Source organism: Onychostruthus taczanowskii, unplaced genomic scaffold, assembly GCF_017590055.1.
Source record: "Onychostruthus taczanowskii isolate IOZ18803 unplaced genomic scaffold, ASM1759005v1 scaffold19, whole genome shotgun sequence".
In the NCBI taxonomy this organism is placed as follows: Eukaryota; Metazoa; Chordata; class Aves; order Passeriformes; family Passeridae; genus Onychostruthus; species Onychostruthus taczanowskii.
The window spans coordinates 6067934-6089825 of NW_024499128.1; the positions used below are offsets into that span (position 1 = coordinate 6067934).

Sequence of the window (21892 nt, forward strand, 5' to 3'; positions counted from 1 at the left end):
TGGAGGCATTTAAAGGATGTGTAGATGTGGCACTTGGAGATATTTTTTATTGGTGATCTTGGCAGGGATGGTTTAAAGGTTAGACTCAACAGTCTTGAAGGTCTTTTCCAACCTAAGCAATTCTATGATTCTGTGATTCCTCAAGTGGCTTTTTGCAAGATACTTTACTTGTCAAGATGGAGTATGCTAAGCTACTTAGAATAAGCTGAACTAATATGATTATGAGTGTGAGCTCTAAGAAAAGTGGTACTCAAGTGTTTGTGCTGTGTGTAGGCCCTAAACAGCTACTGAGTTACCTTCCTTTGAAGGTGACTGACCACACAGCAGGCAAGATTCTGCTTTGGTTGTAGGATGTAAATGCTCTCACCTGTCTTTCTGGTGCACTCTTCAAATTACCCTGATGAATAAAGCAAAAAGACTAAGTGTGCCACTTGTTTAAGCATGTTCAAATGTTGTGATTTCCTTTTTTAAACAGAGCAGTCTTGTGAGATATTGGATTCCTTCCTGGATTTTTGAAATGTAACAAAAGTTTAAACTTTATTTGTTCCACTGAGATTGAAGAACTGTCTTCTGGTAAAGGAGAGAGAAAGGATGGAGCTCATAGAAAATATTGTCAGTCTTAGGGCCAGAGGGCACATTTGGCTTAAGCAAGGAAGAAGTAGATTTCTCTCCCCAGTCAGTCATTCATCTGTCTTCTTTTGGTAGAGGCTGGGTTTTTTTTGTTTTTTTTTTTTTTTTTTTTGTTGTCAGTAACCTTCTGCCAAAGTTTTTGACTCCAGTTTAATCTTGGACAACAAAGTATAGCTTAATTAAGTATGTTAGAAATGTCTTCATTGCTCAGTGTGTATTTTGGATTCATACAATCAATGGATATGGTCCTGCCTGGCCTGAACACCCAATGAGAGTAGAACTAAGTGGGCAATACATTTTCAAATGTGACTTTGTTCCAGCCATCACTGCAGCCAAATGCCATGATCAGGTTGTGTCCCAGTGGGTGGTGGTTGATTACAGAGTCCTCCCTGGAGCTGACTGTGGCTCAGTCTGTTTCCAGAATGTTTGAACTAGTTATGTGAGCTGCAAGAATGCATTGGAAAGCTCATTAACTACACTTTTAAAATTGTTTCTTAATGTAGTCTATATTACATTTTCTGTTTGATATGGATGCTTAGAGAGATGGTGAAAAAGTGAACAGTGTCCTTAAAAAAAGTGATTTTAGAGAAGAAGTGCTTTTTAATGCTTTGTCGGGAGAGAATTTGTCTTGTCTGAACAAAAGCACAGATCTTCATGGTCAGCTGAAACTCTGCATTGCAGATTACCCTGTCAAAGGGAAAACCAGGTCTGTGTAGCTCTGGAAATGAAGAATAACCTGAAAATTACAATAAGTATCATGGTCTGTTATGTTAGATGTCCTTGTGCCTTTGGCTTCATAGTTCATGTTGGTCCTTTCCACCTGTGGATATTCATCCATTCCAGCTTTTCTGGAGTAAAAACATAAACTTGTGTTGGCATCTAAAAATGTTTCTTTGGCTTTTTTTCTCCTTCTAGTGTTCTAAGCTTCTTTCAGACACAACAGTAATCCAGTTTTATCCAAGCAAATTTGTTTTAATTACAGATATCCTTGATACTTTTGGTAAGTATCTACTCTGCTAGTGTTACTACACAAATGTTAATAAGATTATTTTTTGTAATTTTAGAAAGTATCAAAGTTATCCAAGTTGTCCAAAAAGGCCTGAAATTACTTTTAGTTGTAACATGGAATATTTCCAGCATAAACATTTGGACACTGGTGTAAACATGGTATATAATTGTAAATAATCTCCTAAGAGCCAAGTCCTTAAGAGAAAAACATTTCATTTTGTGGTTCTGTGCCTTATGTATTAGTGAATCTAGAACAAAATGTTAGGAAAAGTCATGATCTCTGCATTTTGAAATTAAAAACATGCTGTCATTGTAAAAATATTTTGGATTTTAGCACCCTTTTGTCTCAATATTTAATTATTTTTGTATTTTGAAGAATAGAAGTCAGAAAGTTTTCTTTGGCTGAATAGGGACTATGAAATGACCAGAATGTAATTATTGATTTTTTTTAGTATATTTTTTAATTTGTAAGTGAACTTGTCATCCACTTCATGTTGCTCTCTTATTTTTCTGCCATGTTATGAAAAATATTTACAATGGTTTTGAAAGTTGGAGTGTATTTTGGTGCCAGCAGGATATGCTACGACAGAGATCCAATTGTTCTTTCAGGTTGTGCTTCCTCTTTGTGCCCTTCCTACTTGCTGAAGGCTGCTGGAGATAACATAATATCCACACTCAGCAAAGTCAGGACAGCAGCTGTCCTTTCCTGGCCTGGGGGGAATCTGACCTGTGTGTTACCTCTGCACTTCAGGGAGCCAGAGATTGTTTTTGTAGTGTGAGAAGGGCTAAATCACACTGAGCATTTCAGCCTCACTAGAGGGCAGCAAAATGTCAGTGTTCTAGGAAGTTTTTTCCACCTGATTTCATTGTATGTTGTGAAGGGAACTTTTGTACCAGCATTTTGTGTTTTACAGTTTGTTAATTTGTTTTGATTTTTAAAAAATTATTCTTTTTTTTTTTTTTTTTTTTTTTTTTTTCAACCAGGCAAACTGGTGTATGAAAGAATTCTGTCAATGTGTGTGGATAACAGAGTCTCTCTGCCAGGTAACTTTGTGTTTGTTTCTACTGTGCCCCAGAAAAAAATAATGTCCAACCTTGAGGAAGGTTAAATAGAGGACCACTGCTACTCTATTTCCTATAGAAAAGGTTCTGATTTGAATCCACTAGCTTTTAGTTTTTAACAGAGTAAAATCCATTGCTTGCAGCTTCCACTGTTTACAGTGTTCATGCAAAATTACATTTTTATTGTGAAGGCTATACCTAAGATATAATAAAGTGTGCTGCTTGTGGCTCTGCTGTTGCTAAATCAACAACTGGGTCAACTGGGTCTTCCTGAGACTTGGAATCACAAAGAATTGTGTAAGTTCTCTAATACAGAGTTTGTTAGGGGGAGAGAGAATTAAGCAGGAATGGCCAAATGAGATGAAGGAAGAATTTTTTTTCTCTTTTTTGTCTTAGCATATGCTCTCTTCTGAAAGTACTACAGTTTAGTAGGCTTAAAGTTAATGGTAGAAATGTAGCAAAGCTGAGAGTCTCAGTTTTTGGTAAATAGATGTTTTTGTCGCTGCACTGGAAGCTTGATAGTTTTGCTGTAATAAAAGAAGAATTTTGGCAGTAGCAGCAGGCTGCTTCTAGCATAATCTTTCTAACTTGGGCCCTTTTTCCTTTTTCAGTTGAAGTTCCAACACAATGTAAAAATCTAATTTGACATTGCAGGTGAAAGAAACTCTTTAGCAAGACAATGAAAGATTCTATGGAAAACACTTTCTGTGGAAAGGCATTTCCTTGCAATTTGGAGTGCACTAAATGCACATCCTTGCAAGATGAAACATTCTGTAGTTGGCAGTGGAACAGTACCATTAGTTTGCAGTTAAATCCATAAACCAGCAAATACTGAAATTTGAAATGAACCTAAAGAAAATAGTTAGGATAAATGTGGTTGTTGCAGATCTGACCAACTGCCCTCACAAGCATTTCTGAAGGCAGGCATTTCCCCCAGCACACCAGGATGTCTGGGCACAGTTACCTCTGTTCTGGGCAGCTGAGCTCCTGCTGCAGCTGTGCAGCTGCCAGAGGCATTGCTGCTGGGAGCTTCCCAAGCAGCTCTGAAAGTGGGAGGGAGAAGGAAAATCTGTGCTGTGCTGACTGTGCCTGTGAACCTTTGGGGATTTCAGCCTCTGAGCTTGTCCCTTGGGAACCAAGTGAAACCAAGTTCAATGAGAACTCCTGAAGTTCTAGGTGAGAAAGATGCTGACCGAGTGCAGGAGGTTCTGACCATGTGGCTTCTCTTATGTTGGAATTGGAAACATTTTTGTGGAGCTTCTCACCTCCTGGAGGCAGGAGTGGTGTTTTAACTGGTTTCAGGAGGAGTTTGTAAGAGGATATGTTCAGGGTACAGACACAAGGTTTCTGTCCATATTAAGTATTTAGTACTTCTTACAATAGTATTATTTAAAATTTATTTTAGCCTTTTAAAATAAACTACTTGGGTGCTTAAATCTCTTTTGTATGCTCTCTAGTCATTATAGATTTGTATACATGTGTTTGTTATAAATTCTGTCTATTTTCTTTTTTTCACAATTTCTGATTTTGGAAGAGGAGAGGCAGAGCTTGGATTTGTCAGTAGCAGCTCTGAGATGAGCTCCAAGTGCATGAATTCAGGTTCTGAAATGTTACTACAAGATTGTTACCTTTTCTTGTTACGTTCTCAGCTCTGACTGCTGCTCCAGAGAGCTGAAAAGCAAATGTCTTGCCTAGTTTGTTGTTGTGCACCTGATTTCTTGATGAATGGAAAGAGAATACAGTTTTAAACCTAACATGAAAAGTAACTTGTTTCCAGAAAGAATGTAACTATTTCTCGGTTGTTTTTTTCCCAGATAACTTTTCTCCAGAGAGTGTTAACGATACAGCTAAAGAAACTTGCTTAAACTGGTTTTTCAAGATTGCTTCAATCAGAGAACTCATTCCCAGATTGTATCCTTGTCAAAGGAGACCCTCACAGTGTGTCTGCAGGTTTTTTGTAGATTTTCCCAAAAGTGAATGTGTTTGTTTCAATAAAACCCCCAGGATCTGCTGTTTATAATGGCTTTGTTTTGTTTGTTTCAGGCTGTGTGTTTTGAATGTACTTTTGAGTCATGTTTCATAGTAGACTGAATGCTTAATTATTGGCTCTGAGCAGTTTGGCAGTGACAGAGATGATGCATGAAAAATTTTGAAACAAAATCTTGTAGATAAATTGTAAAAATCAGCAAAGTGTAGTGACATTAATTACAGAAGGCCTTAAAATAGTTTGGTCAATATCCATTTGGTGTATGTTTGCTTATGGATTTTTAGTGGTGTGAATCTTAGTTTTGTTCCTTAACTTGGCTTCAATGTAGTTACGTGGAAGCAGCAATACTGAAGTGCAATAAGTTCCTGTCCAAAACGTAAGAATAATGTTAATGGGAAGGAAGTGAATGGGCAAACTTAGGAACTAATTAAATGAATTAAGCACAAGAGGTCTGTGATTAGTGGTGGGTAGGGTCTTAGTAGAACTGAGAAGAAGCAGTACAGAGAGGTTTTGGAGTTTTTAATGAGAATACCATGAAAAAATTAAAGGTGAACTGTAATACACTTTGAAATACAGCAGTGCTCTCAGTTTTCAAACACAAGTACAAATGTGACATCAGGTGTCCCAAATCCCAGTGCAAATTGAAAAGCAGTAGTGCCTTCTGGGGATGGAGGGGAAGGAAGATTGTATGACATGAGGAGTGTGGGAAAAAGACAGGATAGAAAACTGAAAGGAAAATATTGATATCATACTGGGAGAGACAGAGGAGGAGAAATAATTTAGGAGCAATGAACCACTATCTGTTGAAAACTTTGGTATAAGTTTAATGTTTTGCCAAACAGTGCCAGCTGCTGAGCAGAAAATGTTCCTTCTCTTGTAATTGTCCTTCTTCAGTTATATTTTGAAATGATGTTGGAAGCCAAATTTCTACTACAGTGACAACTTTATTATCCCTAAAAAGCAGTTCTTTTACTGGAATTAGTGGGCCTCATATCCAGTCTCTATCAAAAAGGACCTGTGGGCAAATGAGATGTGGAAGGAGTTCTGCCAGTTCTGCTTTAAGCATCTGCTATCCTTACACTGAGTTACAGCTTTTCCATAACTCTCCTGTTCTTGAAGCTGGAGGAGGAGTTCTTTAGTTTTATTTGTCTTGTTGTGAATAGCAAATACTGTAATTTGAATATAGCATATGTATTACAGTACACAGAAATTTTACTTGTGAAATAAGTTTTTGTGCTGGTATCCTTTTAGATATTTCTATAACTCGTGCTCAATTGTTAGTCTACAAGGCAGCTACTGAAGTTATCTGTAGGTGATAGAATTCTGTTATTGACTGTTGAAGCTCATTTTCATTTCTGATAAAAACAGGGGCATTTCGGAATGTCTCCCACGGTTAACAGCTATGATTAGAGGAATTGGAGATCCACTGGTTGCAGTCTATGCCAGAGCATACCTCTGCAGGGTAGGCTGTCATTTACCTCCTCTGATCTGTACCAAAGATTTGCTGCAGCTGTGCTGCCACTGCTTCAAGGAGCTACCACTTTTATCTCAAGTAGTCAGCAGCCTGTCTCTTCCTTTCAACAAACAACAACAAAAAAAGATTTCTCTTCTGTTTTACAAATGGGGAATCTCTCTTCAAGTGTTTGTAATAAGTAAGAACCATTTTCTGTGCTGCTGTAGGCTGCTGCAGTGCACTGGAGTAGACACTGATTCCCTCAGTGCTTACAGATGCTTGGAGCTGATGTTAGGATCGTGTTTAAGAACAGCTGTAACTGCCTCAGGGTGGTTGTTAGTGGACATGACTGATAGTAAGCAAGGAAATAATCAGTCAAAAACATGTGATTCAATGCTGTTTGTTGATTTGTTGTGTGTGACTTGGGTGTATTCCTTCAGCAAATGCATTTTCATCTCACTCTGAAGGAGAATTGATAGATGCCAATAAAATCTTTTTCTTTTAATACAGGTTGGGATGGAAGTGGCACCACAACTCAAAGAAAGCCTGAATAAAAACTTTTTTGACTTTCTCCTAACATTCAAACAAGTAAGCAAATAAGTGTTTTATTTGCAAAATCAGATAAATACACTCCTTAATCAAACTGCCACATACTTTAAAAAAATTTTAGTAGTTCTCAAATCTAGATTTAGGGGTGTTCCTCTATCCAGATATAGTATGGGAAATTTTACATACATTCTGGTAAGTTGAAACTGCTCTATTCAGCATGTTTCCAGACTTGAATAATATATGTTAGGAGCTTGATATTTTTCCCCCACCTTGCAAAGAATGCTTCAGAGTATCTGTACCTTTGTGCTATCATCTGTTTAATTTGAATTCCTGTACAAACTTTAACCAGTTTATCATATCTCCCATTTAATATCTCTTCACAGCAACATATTTTTTGTCTCTTATTTCAACAGATCCATGGGGATACGGTTCAGAACCAGCTGGTGGTGCAATGTGTGGAGATCCCTTTGTATTTGACCCTATATTCTCCTGCCATAGACTGGATTTTACAGTGTATTGCATACCATGCTCCAGATGTAAGTGAACCTGGTAATGCTCAATGCTAAAGTTGTGGTGAACAGTTAATTTAAAAGAGTTACTAGAAAACAACCCCTCAGTCAGTTGTTACATGAGTGTGAAGGCAGGTAAAAAGGGCCTACATAGGGCTGTCTGATGCTCTCTTCTGTACAGGAAGAATGTTTGCTTCCACAAAGCTCAAGTGTGACCACTTCAAGTTCATAGGCAGTACTCCTGTTTGTTTCTTGCTGTCCTTTAGTTTAATCTTTATTTGCTGAATTCATCCTTTTCTTCTGTCATACAGATATACAAATGATTTGACTAAACTGTAGCTTAACAGTGAACAGGCTGTTTTAATCTCTGTCAGTCTGGCAGAGTTTTCACCTCTCCTGCCAGAGATAACTGATCTGGCTGGCAAATAGTGATTACCTGGAGTAGTGGCATGGATGAAGGATTGCATATTTGACTTCCATAAAATGGTGGTTTTGATTGAAATGCCACTATACCTGTTCCAGAAAATGTTTTATGTTTAGCTACACCATTGTTTTCTTGTGCTGCAAATACAGGGCAAAACAGGACTATGGGAATGTATTGGAAAGGTAATTAAAACAGCTTTTAGTAGATTTCAGTACAGTAAATAAAGCTGAATATATTTGCAAAGTCTCAATTCACTAATTTTAATAAATAATTGTTCCAGGTTCTGCTTACTGAGATGATGGAGAGATGCAAAAAGCTGGGGAACAAGTAAGTGTTGCAGAGTGTAGAAGACAGGAGTCTGTAACAAGTACCCCTGAGTCCCTGCAATAATGTTCTCTCTTCCTCTTTTGGAAACAGTTTGGATGCATAGTGCAGCTTTCATTCTTCCAGTAGCTTACTAAATCATTATTGTGAACATCTCTTTTGCAGAGATGAATTCTAAAATATGGTAGATTACTTGTCAAGCTAAAGTTAATTAGTTTAACTTGGTTGCTGCATTCTGGTTCCTAAGCCAAAGTCTAGGACATCTAATGTGTTCTCCCTTAGCCCTGTCTCTGATGCCTGGTTTTGCTTCACTTTTCTGGGTTTTCCTTCCCTTCTTTCCCCCTGTCTTCCACTGGCTACAGTCAGGCCATACATGCATTCAGCAAGGGAAGTTGTAAAGCTGCCGGCAACCTTTGGAAGGTGGTAATACTTAGGGATTTGCTTTTTTCAGCATTAAAATTAGTATCTCAAATGTCTACTAGAAGTCTTTGTGCAGGGTCGTCATGTTCAGGAAGATGGTTTGGTCTGAAAGTTGGATGTACTGACTGGCTTTTGTGAATGCCATCTGGCCTGCTGATGGGCTCCTCTCTGCATTTTATTGGGTAGCTTGGCTGAGTTCTGTGAAAGTTTTCAGCTATTTTTTTTAATGTGCTTTGCACAGTCCAGTTCTGCAGCAGCTGAGGAACTAAAATATGTTAAGCACTTAGCTGAGGAATGCCAGCATTCTGTGACTGAGCTAAGGACTGCAGGGAAAGCATGATTTAAAAAATGTGCTGTGAAAGTGGTATTGTATCAGTGGGTATAGAACAGACAAAAATAGTTCACATTCTCTGATGTACAAATTGTTTTGAATAGGTATTTAATTGTTTTGTGGAACTTATTTTCAAATCAACTTTCAGCATTTTTCAGTGTAAGGATGGGCTCCTCCTCTTTGTTCCTGTTTCCTCTTTGAAGGAAGGATGAAGTGTTGAGTATAATGAGGTTTTTTTTGAAAGAAATGTTTTTGGGAGATGTCTTTTTTATTGGGAAGTTGAGTAATCCAGTTTAAAACAGTAGTCTTCTTTCAAAGCGGAGTTCTGTGTGTTTGTGTCTTCTCGCGACTGTCAAGATACTACAAAGCAAAAGGCATCAGTGTATAAATCTTGAAATAATCTCAATATGTTCCATGAGCTACTTTGCAGCCATCTAAGTGAAAAGGGACAGCCTTCTCTCTGTATTGCAAAGCACAGACCTAATGACCTGGAAGTGCTTGTCTAATGATAAAATGCAAATTCCAGTCAAGTTGGGATGGGACCACTAAGGCTTAGGCAGAAACAGAGAAGCTGCTGGGTTATTTTAAGCACTTCACAGAATTTCCCTCAAGGTAAGCTGCCCTGTATTCAAACTGTCTGTTTCAGACTAGTGAAGGGCACAGTGTTTTATGAGGCAGCTTCTTGAGCTAGCTGATGGCTGAGGAAACTGATATTACAGTGATGCAGTGAGTTCACTCTTCCATTGTGGCTTTGGCTTGATAGTAACACAAATACCTGTCTGAGTGGTTAATCAGAAATGTCTAAATATGTCATTGCCAGTTTTCACATGACCATGACTGGGTCATTTTAATCCTATCAGTGCAGCTGCTAGAAATGTGGCTTTTATAATGCATATATAATTAATTAAAATGTCAATAGGGGTTTGCCCTCCCTAAGTATTCTTCTGAACTGTAGTTAAACAGAGAGTAAGTTTCTAAATGTCAGCTACTCCTGATTTCCTTGATATTTCTAAATGATGGCTTCAAAAACACCTGTGTGGAAGAAGTATTTTACAGGCTGGGTTACCTTTGCTTATCTGATGGCTTAATGTTTTCTTGTTTTGCTTATGCATCATTAATTCTCATCAAAGCAAGCTCAGTTTGTGTGGGATTCTTTTTTTCCTAATTATCTTTCTTTTCTTAAAATTTATGATAGATGCTGCCCAGTTGTTAGTCTAGGAAGTTCAGATTGATGTAAATGCAGGTACTATTAAGTTTGAGCTGCTGTTGAGCTGTATTGATCTGTGTTGTTCATTGCAGTGCTTTGCTGCTGAATTCAGTCATGTCAGCGTTCAGAGCAGAGTTTATTGCTGCAAGATCAATGGACTTCATTGGCATGATTAAAGAGTGTGATGAGTCTGGATTCCCAAAGGTAACATTTTCTATCTAATTTGTGCCAATTCCTTTCCTTTGACAGAGGTCTTTATGCTCTTAGTTGCCTACATAACTTGTGTGTCACTTGATTAAAATTATTCAAGTGGTTTGATCTGAGAATCTTTCTGCACACTGTACCTGCCAGACCAGTCTTGGATGGACATGCATTGTCTGCTTTTAATTAAAAATTTCTCATTAACTGTCAGCATCTCCTCTTTCGCTCCCTGGGATTAAACTTGGCATTGGCTGATCCTCCTGAAAATGATCGCCTTCAAATATTAAACGAAGCCTGGAAGGTTATAACAAAGCTGAAGAACCCACAGGTGAGTTACTGTCCATTCTGTTTCACTACTGACTCTGTGTTTAGAGCAAAGTTGTAGCCAGTTGTTCAGGCATGACATTGTTTACCTTTTCTAAATACACACAGTTGCAAAAAAATAAGTAATGGCTGTAATATCTTTGGATCATCCCTGCTTTTCTTAGCTCTGCTGATGCGTAACTTAATTTTACACAACATTATTACCCAAATGCAGCTTTTGAGTTCTAGATCTTTAGGTCTGCATGAATCATACCTCAGAAGTTAATTCTTTCAAGTGTCATTTTTGCAAGTGTATTTCTCACAGTCTCCTGCAAATATTGGTAGTCATGAGACACATGTATTTCTAGGATTATATCAACTGTGCTGAAGTGTGGGTGGAGTATACCTGCAGACATTTTACGGTAGGTGGAAATTACTTTGTTTCCTTTGAATTTTTCTGATACAGACTAAGTGGCTGTGCTGGCAGTCTGGTATTAAAGATGAAAAGGTTTGACTATTCACTATAAATGTGTAAGAATGAAAAAATGTGTTTCCTTTCATGGAAGATGAATGGGGACAAAAGATGCAGCTTTGAAGCTTTCCTACCCCACAGCACTGAGCATTTCTTATCCTTTTGTTTTAATGGCAGATGGGTCAGTTTAAGTAAGGATTTACTGGAGCTATGGTTAAAGTTCCTGGCTTAATTAGAGCTCTGTAAAAAGCTGATGCTTTGGCAAATGGAAATAAATTATCTTACTCAGCTGGTGTTTAGTGACTTGATTTATGTGCCAATTTCATTTTGTAACCTTGTTTTTTGGTGCACAGAAGCGAGAGGTCAATACGGTTCTGGCTGATGTTATCAAACACATGACTCCTGATCGAGCATTTGAAGATGCTTACCCACAGGTAAAGAGTTTGTTTTGACAAATCTGTAAAAATCTCATGTGCATTTTCGTAGGTGGAATAAATTCTTAAACATTATTGATAACTTTTATAACAAAACAATTATTTTTAAACACTAGTTTCAAATTGGGAAGTCTCTTGGAACACTGTAATGCTGTGATTTATTCCTCCTTTCTTTCCATGCACATCAGTCTTTTAATTCTGAGAAATGCTAAACTTGAATGATTTATGTATTTAGAAGTAGCAAGAGTTAACTCCTACATCAGCAGTGGTGTTTGCTGAAGGAAATTAGCAATCATGATAGGCTGTTTAAACAGAAGTAAACCATAAAATAATCCATCTCTACTTGGCATTGTTAAGGCTTCAGTGAATTATTGTGTCCAGTTCTTGACTGAATGCCAGATGAGATATGGATTAGTTGGTTACTTGGAGGGTAGAAAAAGTGCCTACAAAAGAAGGTTTAACAAACTGGTTTGAGTTTTCTTTCTTTATTTATTTGGCTGAGATTTTTAGTGCAGAGAGCTGGAGGATATGGAGACTCTAAAAAAATGTGCTTAACTATGGAAGTGAAGAGCAAATAAAGCCTGGGCAGGCTGGCCAGGCTCTGTTCAATATGGGTTCTGAAGGGTATGTAGGAAAAGTGTGGAGGAACAGCATAGCTATAGTTTGTCCCACTCTGGGGAAAGAGATTATGTTGGTGAGTGCTTGAAACATCTTTCAAAAGAGTCTTCTATGAATAACTAAAGAAGAATAATCTCTGGTGTGGGTAGTCTTAATTTAACTCGTATTACAATAATTTTCCCCTTTTTTAAACTTTTCCTTTTTCTACCCTTTAGCTGCAGTCAATTATTCAGAAAGTTATTACCTATATCTATGACTTTGCTCTGCTTTTTTCAGTGGTAAGTGATATTCTCTTTAATACATTTTTAAGAACTGTTTGGCAGTTTTTCTGCAAGAGAATTTGCCTTGTCTGGGATATTTAGATTGTTTACAAGTTCACAGAATGCAAGGACTTTTTGTCATGTAGCTAAGTGCAGAAATATTTTGTGAGCTTTCTGTTGCTTACTACTTAAGTACTTATTATTCCATTTCCAGTTTTCTATACTTTTTTCATTAGGCTGTTAAATGCTCTAAGTTTGTTTGTTACTGTGGCATAAGTGACAGTGAATGGAAGATGAAATACCATTTATTTGTGTGTGTGTTAATGTAATTGCTGGTAGCTGTTTCTGTGTGATGATACATACTTATCATACCCTCTCATTGCACTTTCACTTGGCATTGGAGCAAAGTGGAACTCAGGGAGGTCAGAGACTCTGTATGAGGTAGAAAAATAGAAACAAAGACAGCAAGTGTGTGTCACAGTACAGAAACCATTTAAAGTGAAACTCAAGACTGATGCTGTGGACTTGGGGTCAAGCCTTGTTCACAAATTGCTTGGATAATTCTGAAAAACTTACCCTCGCTATATTCTTGAGATGATACAGACATGAAGTATTTTAGTATGTTAAACGACCTAGACCCTTGTTTTTTTAAGGAAATTGTATGTCTTATACCTTCTTAACTTGCTCTGGATAGATGTTAAATTGTTGATGATGTGTAGATTATTTTAATTGTATATAATAAAAGGAAATTGTATGTCTTATACCTTATACCTGGATAGATGTGAAATTGTTGATGATGTGTAGATTATTTTAATTGTATATAATATTTTCCTTTTTTTTTCCTATTGATGTCTGAATTTGTGATGACCCTAAGCTGTTTGAAGCATATGATTGCTTTTAAAAATAAAGTGCAACATTTGATTCAAACAGTTCTGTATTTTGTGTTCCCTTCTGGCTCTCTGTGATCAATAAATTGATACATCTTTCAACCATCAGTCCTTTCCCATTAGTTCCACTTTTTCATCCGTGGAGATGAATTACTGTTTTCAAAACAGATGAACATAGTTTTACCTAAATTGCTGTGCTTATAAAAATTATCCAAAATAAGTGTGTTGCTTGTAACACACCTAATTTTACTTGTTTATGTATTTGTACTTTCAGGAGAAATTCTTGCCTTTTCTGGATATGTTCCAGAAGGAAAGTGTGAGAGTGGAGGTTTGCAAGTGCATTATGGAGTCTTTTATTAAGTAAGTGGAGACTGTTGAAGTGAAATGCACTCTGGAGGCTCTGAGAAACTTACTGAAAGATGGCTAGGGAAGAAGAGTCAGTATATTGGCTGTTTAATCTAAGAAGGTTTCCAGGCTATGGGAAAGAAAAAAGAAAATGTGTCAATTTTGTTAATTTATTGATGGACTGTTTGACTGTTCACAAAGAAAGTTGAAGTAATTATATTAATGCTGACTTGCTGTGGGTTAACAGAATAGTTGTTGTCTGAGCTAATTTTTTTTTTGTGTTGCCTTAGTCAGTTTATGAAATTTATTTCACATTCCAGTTGCTGTGACAGCACAGAATAGAGTATTGCTACAGTTGAAAATGAACTTAGAACATGAAAATACATTCAACTGTTCTGAAAGTTAAGCAGTCCTTTTCAAACAATTAAGAAGTTTCTTGAAACATTTTTCTCATTTCCACCTTCCCTTCAGGTATTTATATTCACTGCTGAGCCTCCCAAGCCTTCTCTCCCCTAGGGCACACGAGGCCAGCTCTCTTGGCTTTACTGCCAAGACATGAGAGATGCTGTGGCCCCTTAATCATCTTAGTGGAGCTGCACTGCACATGTGCCTGTGTACCTAAACCTGACACTGATCCTTCCTGCCTGTCCCTGAGTAGATGAGAAATTAGAATATATCTTGGTAAATCCAGGATGGTTTTATTTTGATGTTCTTAGATTGCCTCAGTGTATCACATGTCCACCTTACTGTGTCCCTTAAGGAATCAGAGTCTGTGGCTTGGCAATGCAGCTGTGTATTTTAAGATAATATTTCTTGGCTGGCATTTACTGGAATTCTACCCATATTAACCATGTGATCATTGATGTTCATTGGTTCACAAGTGAATTTAAAATTTGTGCAGTGTCATATGGTGCTGGTGATTGAAATGATGCATTAAATGGGTGTTATTCTATGAATTGTTTTCCATTTTGACAGAGCAGGATTTTTAATCGTTTTTCTGACACCCTTTGCAGGCACCAGCAGGAGCCAACGAAGGATCCTGTTATACTCAACGCTCTCCTGCACGTCTGCAAGACCATGCACGATTCTGTGAAGTAAGAGGAACCTCTGCTGAGAGCTCTCTTTATGCAGAGTGGGGCTGCCTGAAGTGGTTTCGTGTTTCTGGGGCTGTTTGTTTCAAGGTGGATTAAGACATGAATCCAATTAGTGCTGAGGGAAGAGCTGTGCAGTGAAGTGGCAGCACGTCCCATTTGCTCTTTAATTACTGCTGAAGCAGAATTTTAAAAAGGAAGTAGCAGTGGTTTTGTAGTTTTCCAGTGAAGCAGAGACACTTTGCAATCCAATCTTCAAAACACTTTGAGGGTGAAACCAATGTAATCTTTGAGTTATAGTGAATAATAAGCTATTTCTGAGTTTCAAGTGAATGTGTAGCTACTAAAGCACAGATTGCCATACTCAATTATACATTTTTAAGGGTCAGTGTTTTCAGGCATTAGAAAGATTGTAAAGACTTTAAAAGAAAACCTGGAAGATCTCTAGGAGCTTCAATAGGGGAAGCTAGAACTGAGAAGCTGTTGCACCATCTCTATCTTTCCTCTAATTTCTCCTCTTCTATTTTGCCCTTGGCTTTGAGAGCTGAGGTTGTTTGGGATCCCCTGTGCCCTGCTGCACCCTCACTGTTGTGCAGTGTGGAAAGCAGTGTGGTTTGTAGGTAATTTGCAAAAATCACACCAAAATCTGTGTCTGATTGAAAACAGAGCATCACAGTGCTGCAAATTCTAGCTCTCAAGAGGACAAAAACCTCCTTTTTTTCCTTCTGGTTTGGGTTGAATTGTAAGGGCACAGTCTCTTTTGCCACTCTGAGCCCAGAGCCTCTTAATATGGCAGATGCTGCAAAGGAACTTAAAACTTTCTCATCCTTGATAGGCCATGAGTGCAAGATTTATTGTCAATAAAGAGGTCAGATTTAGCATGTAATTCAAATTTATACCAGCTAGAGTGCTTTATTTTGGGTTAGAGTAACTTACTTGGCTGTATGTTGCACTAAAAGCCACTTCAGCCTTCAAATAGAGCAATATATTATACCTTAAACCAGCTTATTAAAAAAAATAAAGCAGCTTATAGCAATCCATGCTGGTGCTTCCTCTGACACTTTGCCAAAACAATTTGATCATTTACTGGGGCATTTGAAATCCCTTAAACCAGCAGTTCCTTGAGCTGAGATGGTTGTACATCTCTTGGTAAATCATCCTAAATTCCAGTTATCTTTAAGTAACTCCTGCATCTGTTTTTGCACCCTGGCTGAGGAAACTCCAGCCCATTGTGTGGGCTCTGTGACCCCTGTAACAGCTGCTGGAGGGTAACAGCCTTTACACTGCTAGGGGTCTGATGCACAATTGAACTGGAAACCTATTACTGACCTGGAGATCTAATTACAAGCCTTCTGAGCCTTTCAGAGCCCATCAGTTGACTCTTTTGATTGGCAATGCACTAATGAGCTCATCATGCTGAGGTTTTCTTTCCTCCCTTACTGAATTTGTATAGTAAAACTATTGTTCTCTTCCCATCTGGTGTCTGAGTTGGAAATTGGTAACTGATACACTAAAGGTCAAAGCTGGAGCCAAGCATATAATAGTAAAGGGATTAAATTGTATTAGTTAATTGTAATTTAACTTTTTGTTCATCCATTTTCAGTGAAACAGGTTTGACTGAGTGGATTTTTATGTGATGCAAATTTGTTTCAAATCAGGTTTTGGACTCTTGGTGTAGAATAGGTGTCTGATAGTTTTGAAAAGAAACTCCTTTTTTACATATCAGTTTAATTCAGTTCTTATTGAAACATAAAGAAAACCAGCACTGTAGCAAGGTGAAGTTCATTATTTTTTAAATTCTGAGGCAAGGTTGGTTAAAACAGAAAACCTTAAACAAAACAAACCCCAAATGAAACAATAAACTAGTATGTTTATTGTATTCTACAGTGTATAACATTTAAAGGGTATTTCAAAAGTTTTATTCCTTAAATAGGATCACTTTCTTCTAAGAATAGACTTACTAATTTCTTTAGGTTTTTAGACTTAATTCTTTCTCAAGTTCTCATATTGCAACACAAGACTGAAGCCATTTGTTTGCTACAATAAAAAACATCAGCTTTCTTCTCCTCATGCCAAAGTCTGAGTTTTTAGAGAGTCTAAAGAGACTCAGCAACTTTTACTTTTTAAAAAATCTGTAATTTGGATTGGTTCATGACTGACTTCGTGATATTCACATTAAAATTAGTTTTCTACAGACAAATTTATAAAATATTATGTATAATTTGACCCTTTATAGATAAATACGATAAACAATATTCTAAAATTTACCAAATAATTTTTTTTCTAGTGCACTAACACTTGAGGATGAGAAAAGAATGTTAGCAACTCTGATAAATGGATTCATAAAAATGGTGAGTGACCATTGTGTGCAAGTGTTGGGTGCACCCCAGAGCTTGGATTTGTGTGAGATGCCCACGGGGAGCAGGTGCCCGTGTGGCTGGGTCAGAGCCCAGTCTCTGACTTGCTTCAGGAAGCACAGGCAGTCATTTCAGTGAGATAATGTCTGTGTTCAAAGAAATGTCACACAGTGCTGAAGCTGAAAGTTTAAAGTACACATGTTGTTTATTTAATTGCATTTTCTGCTAGTTTTGTAAATCTGTAAAACAGAGCACATATTTAAAAGTTAATCAGCAACTGAAGCATCAGAGAGGTCACTGGTTTATGTGAAGGAAGTTCCACTACTTGGCTCTAAATGGAACCAATACCAGCTTTCAAAAATACAAAATAAGTGTAACTTTTTGTTATTCTGTCTCTGTTTATCTTAATTTATAAATAAAATAATTCATATAATTAAATTAGTAGTCCCAGGAGAACCCCAGGTGTTCTGTCTTGAAATCAGTCTTTAAGCCCATCCCTCACTCTTATTCCAATACATCTTTTGTTGGTCTCTGTTGGTTTTGAGATGTTAGGCTGTTTTAGGGAGACTTTCTCAAGCTTTCTGTATTCTCTAACCATATACTCCCAATGCCTGGTTTTCCTCTCACACAGAGCTGTCAGGCTCTGTGCCTACTTGTCCTCTTTGTTCTTTGTTGCAGTTCTATGGGTTTACTCTAGATGGTTGCTTTTTCTTCAACTATAATAATTTGCTAATGAATGTTCTAATATAGCCTTGCTTTATTAAGCTTTACATGCAGTATAATTTCCTCCTAAAGGAGGATTTCTTGCACCGAACAAAATTTGATGTGTCTTGATAGTCCTGGTTTGGGGGGAAAAAAATCCCAAAGCAGCAAAATGACTATGAATTTAAACCAGCACACATTAAGATGTGGAGGGAAAAGAAATTGTTACAGTCATCCTTACAGACTTTTTGGTGGAAAAATTTATAGTTTTGGGTACATTTTCTTTGGACTAGGACTCAAGAATCAGCAGTTGTACAAATAGAGGAAAAGCAAAGATGGCTGTAATGTGAGAAGCAATCCTTTGTTTTCTGGTGCAGTTGCTTTGATCTTTCACTGTATGGATTAAATGTAAATTTTATTCTAATTTTGTAAAAAATTCTTCTGCATGTGACTTGAGAAATAATAAATAATGCAACCTTGACTTCTATTAAGAAAAAAAAATTGCAATAGAATACATAAATACAGACTGCCTGGAGAATGTTCCTCATGCTCTACTTTTAATTGACAGCTGAGACACTCCAGCTGACAGCACTTGGGTTTTTTTAAATCTTCAGGGTTGGAAGAGGGTTGTTCTCACACAAAGGTTGTTTTTTGACTTCTTTCCTGCCACAATGCAAGGTTACAGGCTTTTGCCATACTATATAAGCATGTGTTAATTAACCAAACTTGAGGAAAACCTGCTCTTCATACTGTTTTATCTAATTAGGAAAAATGCTATTTTCTGTTGAAGGCCCTTTATCAACTAGAAATGAGAGGAATCTGAATATAGATTTACAGATCTGTTTCTATTATTCTGGGTTTTTTTGTGTTGCTTTCTAAGTGTGATCAAAACCAAGCCTTCGTCTCTCCCATAAAGAATCAAGAATTCTGCTAGGTTTGAAAACACTTCACAAACAGGATTTAAATTTTGTTTTCTTGAAAAATACTTGATCTATAAAGTAGATAGACCCTCATGTGGAGTATAGATAAAACACCCAAAAAACCAAACCAGTAAAACTTTCATGAAACAAACCTGAAGCTCAAATATTGCAGACAGTTAAAAGAACAGAAATTCTCTGACTGCTATTTGTTGTTACTGCTGGGTTTTCTCCTTAGCAGTATATGGGGATTTTGACTTTTGAATATCTGTGATTTATCTGCATGCAGTTTTACATGTATTTAAGGCCTACAGTGGTAAAGTCTGGGACCTTTTTTCTCTTACAGGTTTCATTTGGCCGTGACTTTGAGCAGCAGCTGAGTTTCTATGTTGAAGCCAGATCAATGTTTTGCAATCTGGAGCCTGTTCTAGTCCAGCTGATTCATGTAAGCCACAGTTTATCTACCTTTGGGGGGAATATATTTGCATTTCTCCCATTCCCTGCTCAGGTTATTGGTGTATTGCAAAATAAGTCTGAAGTATTTTAATCAGGTGTTTATAAAGTGAGCTTTGATCTCATCTCTGGTTCTATCCCCCTAAACACTCTGAAGTTCTTGCTTGGCAGTCATGCATGGTACCATTGCAACAAAGAAAATGGGCTACCTTGCAGAGATTTTATGTATAAAAATAAATGACACTTCTGTGCATTCAGAATTTGGATTGCCTCTTCTGTAATCCTCCATCTAGGAAAGATTAGACTGTGTCTGGCTGCAGATCCAGGCAGAGTCCTGCTGTGCTTGGGAAGGTTAATCTCTTCTCTATATTGAGTCACAGGTGTGCATTAGCTGCATCTGATTCCTTTGCAGCATTGTATCTTCCCTTAAATCCATTTGTTATTTTGGTTTATGGTTTTCTAATCTGTGTTAGCTAGAAATCATGATTGTTATGCTAGCAAGGAGGTGATAGCACCATAGCTGGGAAGGAAATTATAATCTAAAGGCTTGAATAAAACAAGTCTACTTTCACAAATTTAGTTATATTTGCTTTAAGGAAGTCACCAACATTCTCCCAATAAAAAGTAAATAGTACAGTAGGGACACAGTGTGTCAGGGTTCCTTTGGACACTGGCTATTCTCTAAATGCATGCAGCAGAACATGCAGGTTGTCACTTGCCACTGAGGCTGTGCATTTTTCTTAATGGTTTGCTTTTGTTTTGTGTGTGTAGTCTGTGAATCAGCTAGCAATGGAAACCAGAAGGGTGATGAAAGGAAATCATTCCAGAAAGACTGCTGCATTTGTCAGGGTAGGTCTGACTAATAAACTCTGAGCCTGCTTTCTTTGCAGATAATACTGTCTGCTGCCACCTAAGTTTATCATTTTTGCAAAACCAGTATGTTTGTATTTTTTGACACTGTTTGTAGTCCCATTTTCTCTTGTTAAGAGCAGTCTTTCCTCTCTAAAGCCAAATGTTGATGTTTAAGGAAAAAAAGACCCAAAGCATCTAATAGCAGCTTTGTGTTGAAAAAGAGCAGCAAGACTGACTCCCTCTCTAAAGGAAGGTTCACCAGAGAGGTGTTTGTGTGAATTCTGGAAAGCTCAGCTTTTCAAATTATATTTGAAATAAAATACTAAATTTCTGTGTAACTCACAGTTATAGAGAGAATGGGAGATGGGGTATAAAATATATTCAAACTTCTGTCTCATAATATCAGTGCTGATATGCTGAAATCAGGATTTGAATTTCAAATAAGGTCCTCCTTTCAGCTTTATCTCCTCTGAGTGTATGTAGAGATGGTCAAATGTGCCTTGAACTGTGCACAGGCCATCACAGGATATCCAGGCTGCTTGTGTTCCCTTCTTCTAACCTGCAATGTGGCAACCAAGGTGTGTCCATCTGCACGTGGGAAGCTGTTTGTGTGTGCTGCAGTTCCTGGCAGCTGTGTGCTGTCCTGGGGGCTTCTCTCTGCCTGGGGGCTCCTTGCCCTGTCCCGGGCTTTGGGCTGCAGCACCTGGGCTACATCTGCTTCCTCCCTGTGCACTCAGGGCTCCTGCTCTGACCACTGGGCAGATGGCTTTCCCCTGAGGACACTATTCTCCTTTTCTAGTTAGCTTTTGGTCTTGAGCTGCAAGGTGGTTACCTGAGGAGAGAGGAACTCCTTGAGCTACAGTCACAGAGAGTCAGTTTTGAGCTTATCTAGTAATAGCAACAATTGAAAAAGTTATATAATTATTGAAATACTCATTAGAAATTTAAAGTTGCTGATTTTGGTCTTCACAATAATATTTGCTTTGTGTTGAAAATGTTTTCCAAAACTGATTTATGGGTTTTGATTCCTAGTTGTGTATTAAATCAGTAAAGATTGTTATAACTCTGAGATAGGAATTTTATTCAATTTTTTAAAATTTACTTTAGGCTTGTGTGGCCTTCTGCTTCATTACAATTCCATCTCTGAGCAGTATCTTCACACGTCTCAATCTGTATCTACACTCTGGACAGGTTGCTCTGGCAAATCAGTGCCTTTCACAAGGTAAGGCATGAATTTGGCTGCTTGAAGGTTCTCTTATTTTAGAAACATTTCTAACTGAATAATAACTTGGTTGATATCCTAAGTCATATGTATATTTATGATGCAATTAAAATACAGCTCTGTTTCAAACACTGTTAAAGCCAAACCTTGTCACATTGAAGCAGCTCTTCAGTGTGAGCTCAACAGCCAGGACAGCTGACTGTAGCTGGCATAGTCCTGGCCATGAGGTAGATTGTCCTAAATTACTTAGGAATTATGGACAGCTTTTCTCCTGCATAATTATGCAAGCACTCTAATCAGAAATAATGTGCTTTATTATAACTGAAAAAAGAAATAAAAACATCTGTGTAGTAGTTCACAGACTGACAAAATTCACCAATGAGCTGGAAAAGAATTCCAGGTTAGGTCAGTGACAGCAGAAACTTGCTCTCAAAGCACCTGCTTGACAAATGCTGAGCCAGGAAAATGTGCCACTATATCAGAGAGAAACAATGGTGTAATATCAGATCACATGAAGACTGAAAAATATATTTTCTTTTTTGGGATCTGAACTATTGATTGAAATGTGCCTGAGCACATTTTCAGCCATCCTGTTAGTTCAGTGTTAAGTAATAGTAGATTCTGACAAAAAGTGATTTGGGGAAAAAACCGGGAGCTATTCTGGCGTCAGAATGAACATGAAATCTGTATCACCATTTAATATGAACTCGTTCATGTTACAGATGGAAGTCAGTTATCTACTCCAAGAGTCTTCATGTACTTTTAACTGCTTGCAGTATTTTTCTTTTCCTTTTTGAAGTGATGTCATTCTACTTTGTTTTGCAATTTTAGTCCTGACATCAAATGTCTGCTCTCCAATAGTAAATGCTTTTCC

At 37.5% G+C, this 21892-nt stretch overlaps 1 protein-coding gene across 3 annotated transcripts in view; it reads left to right on the forward strand.

Annotated features, from left to right (window-relative positions):
* The window catches only part of VPS35L (VPS35 endosomal protein sorting factor like), a 46890-nt gene that overhangs the window by 8156 nt on the left and 16842 nt on the right, over positions 1-21892 (forward strand). For all 3 annotated transcript variants that reach the window (XM_041401707.1, XM_041401706.1, XM_041401705.1), the window contains exons 8-26: positions 1546-1630; positions 2623-2682; positions 4515-4611; positions 5016-5063; positions 6056-6149; positions 6651-6728; positions 7103-7225; positions 7903-7949; positions 9997-10108; positions 10317-10433; positions 10777-10830; positions 11234-11314; positions 12148-12210; positions 13354-13439; positions 14438-14518; positions 16803-16866; positions 18838-18936; positions 19716-19793; positions 20904-21018. In XM_041401707.1, the coding sequence (XP_041257641.1) occupies positions 1546-1630; positions 2623-2682; positions 4515-4611; positions 5016-5063; positions 6056-6149; positions 6651-6728; positions 7103-7225; positions 7903-7949; positions 9997-10108; positions 10317-10433; positions 10777-10830; positions 11234-11314; positions 12148-12210; positions 13354-13439; positions 14438-14518; positions 16803-16866; positions 18838-18936; positions 19716-19793; positions 20904-21018 (1582 nt within the window). The remainder of the gene's footprint in view (positions 1-1545; positions 1631-2622; positions 2683-4514; positions 4612-5015; positions 5064-6055; positions 6150-6650; positions 6729-7102; positions 7226-7902; positions 7950-9996; positions 10109-10316; positions 10434-10776; positions 10831-11233; positions 11315-12147; positions 12211-13353; positions 13440-14437; positions 14519-16802; positions 16867-18837; positions 18937-19715; positions 19794-20903; positions 21019-21892) is intronic.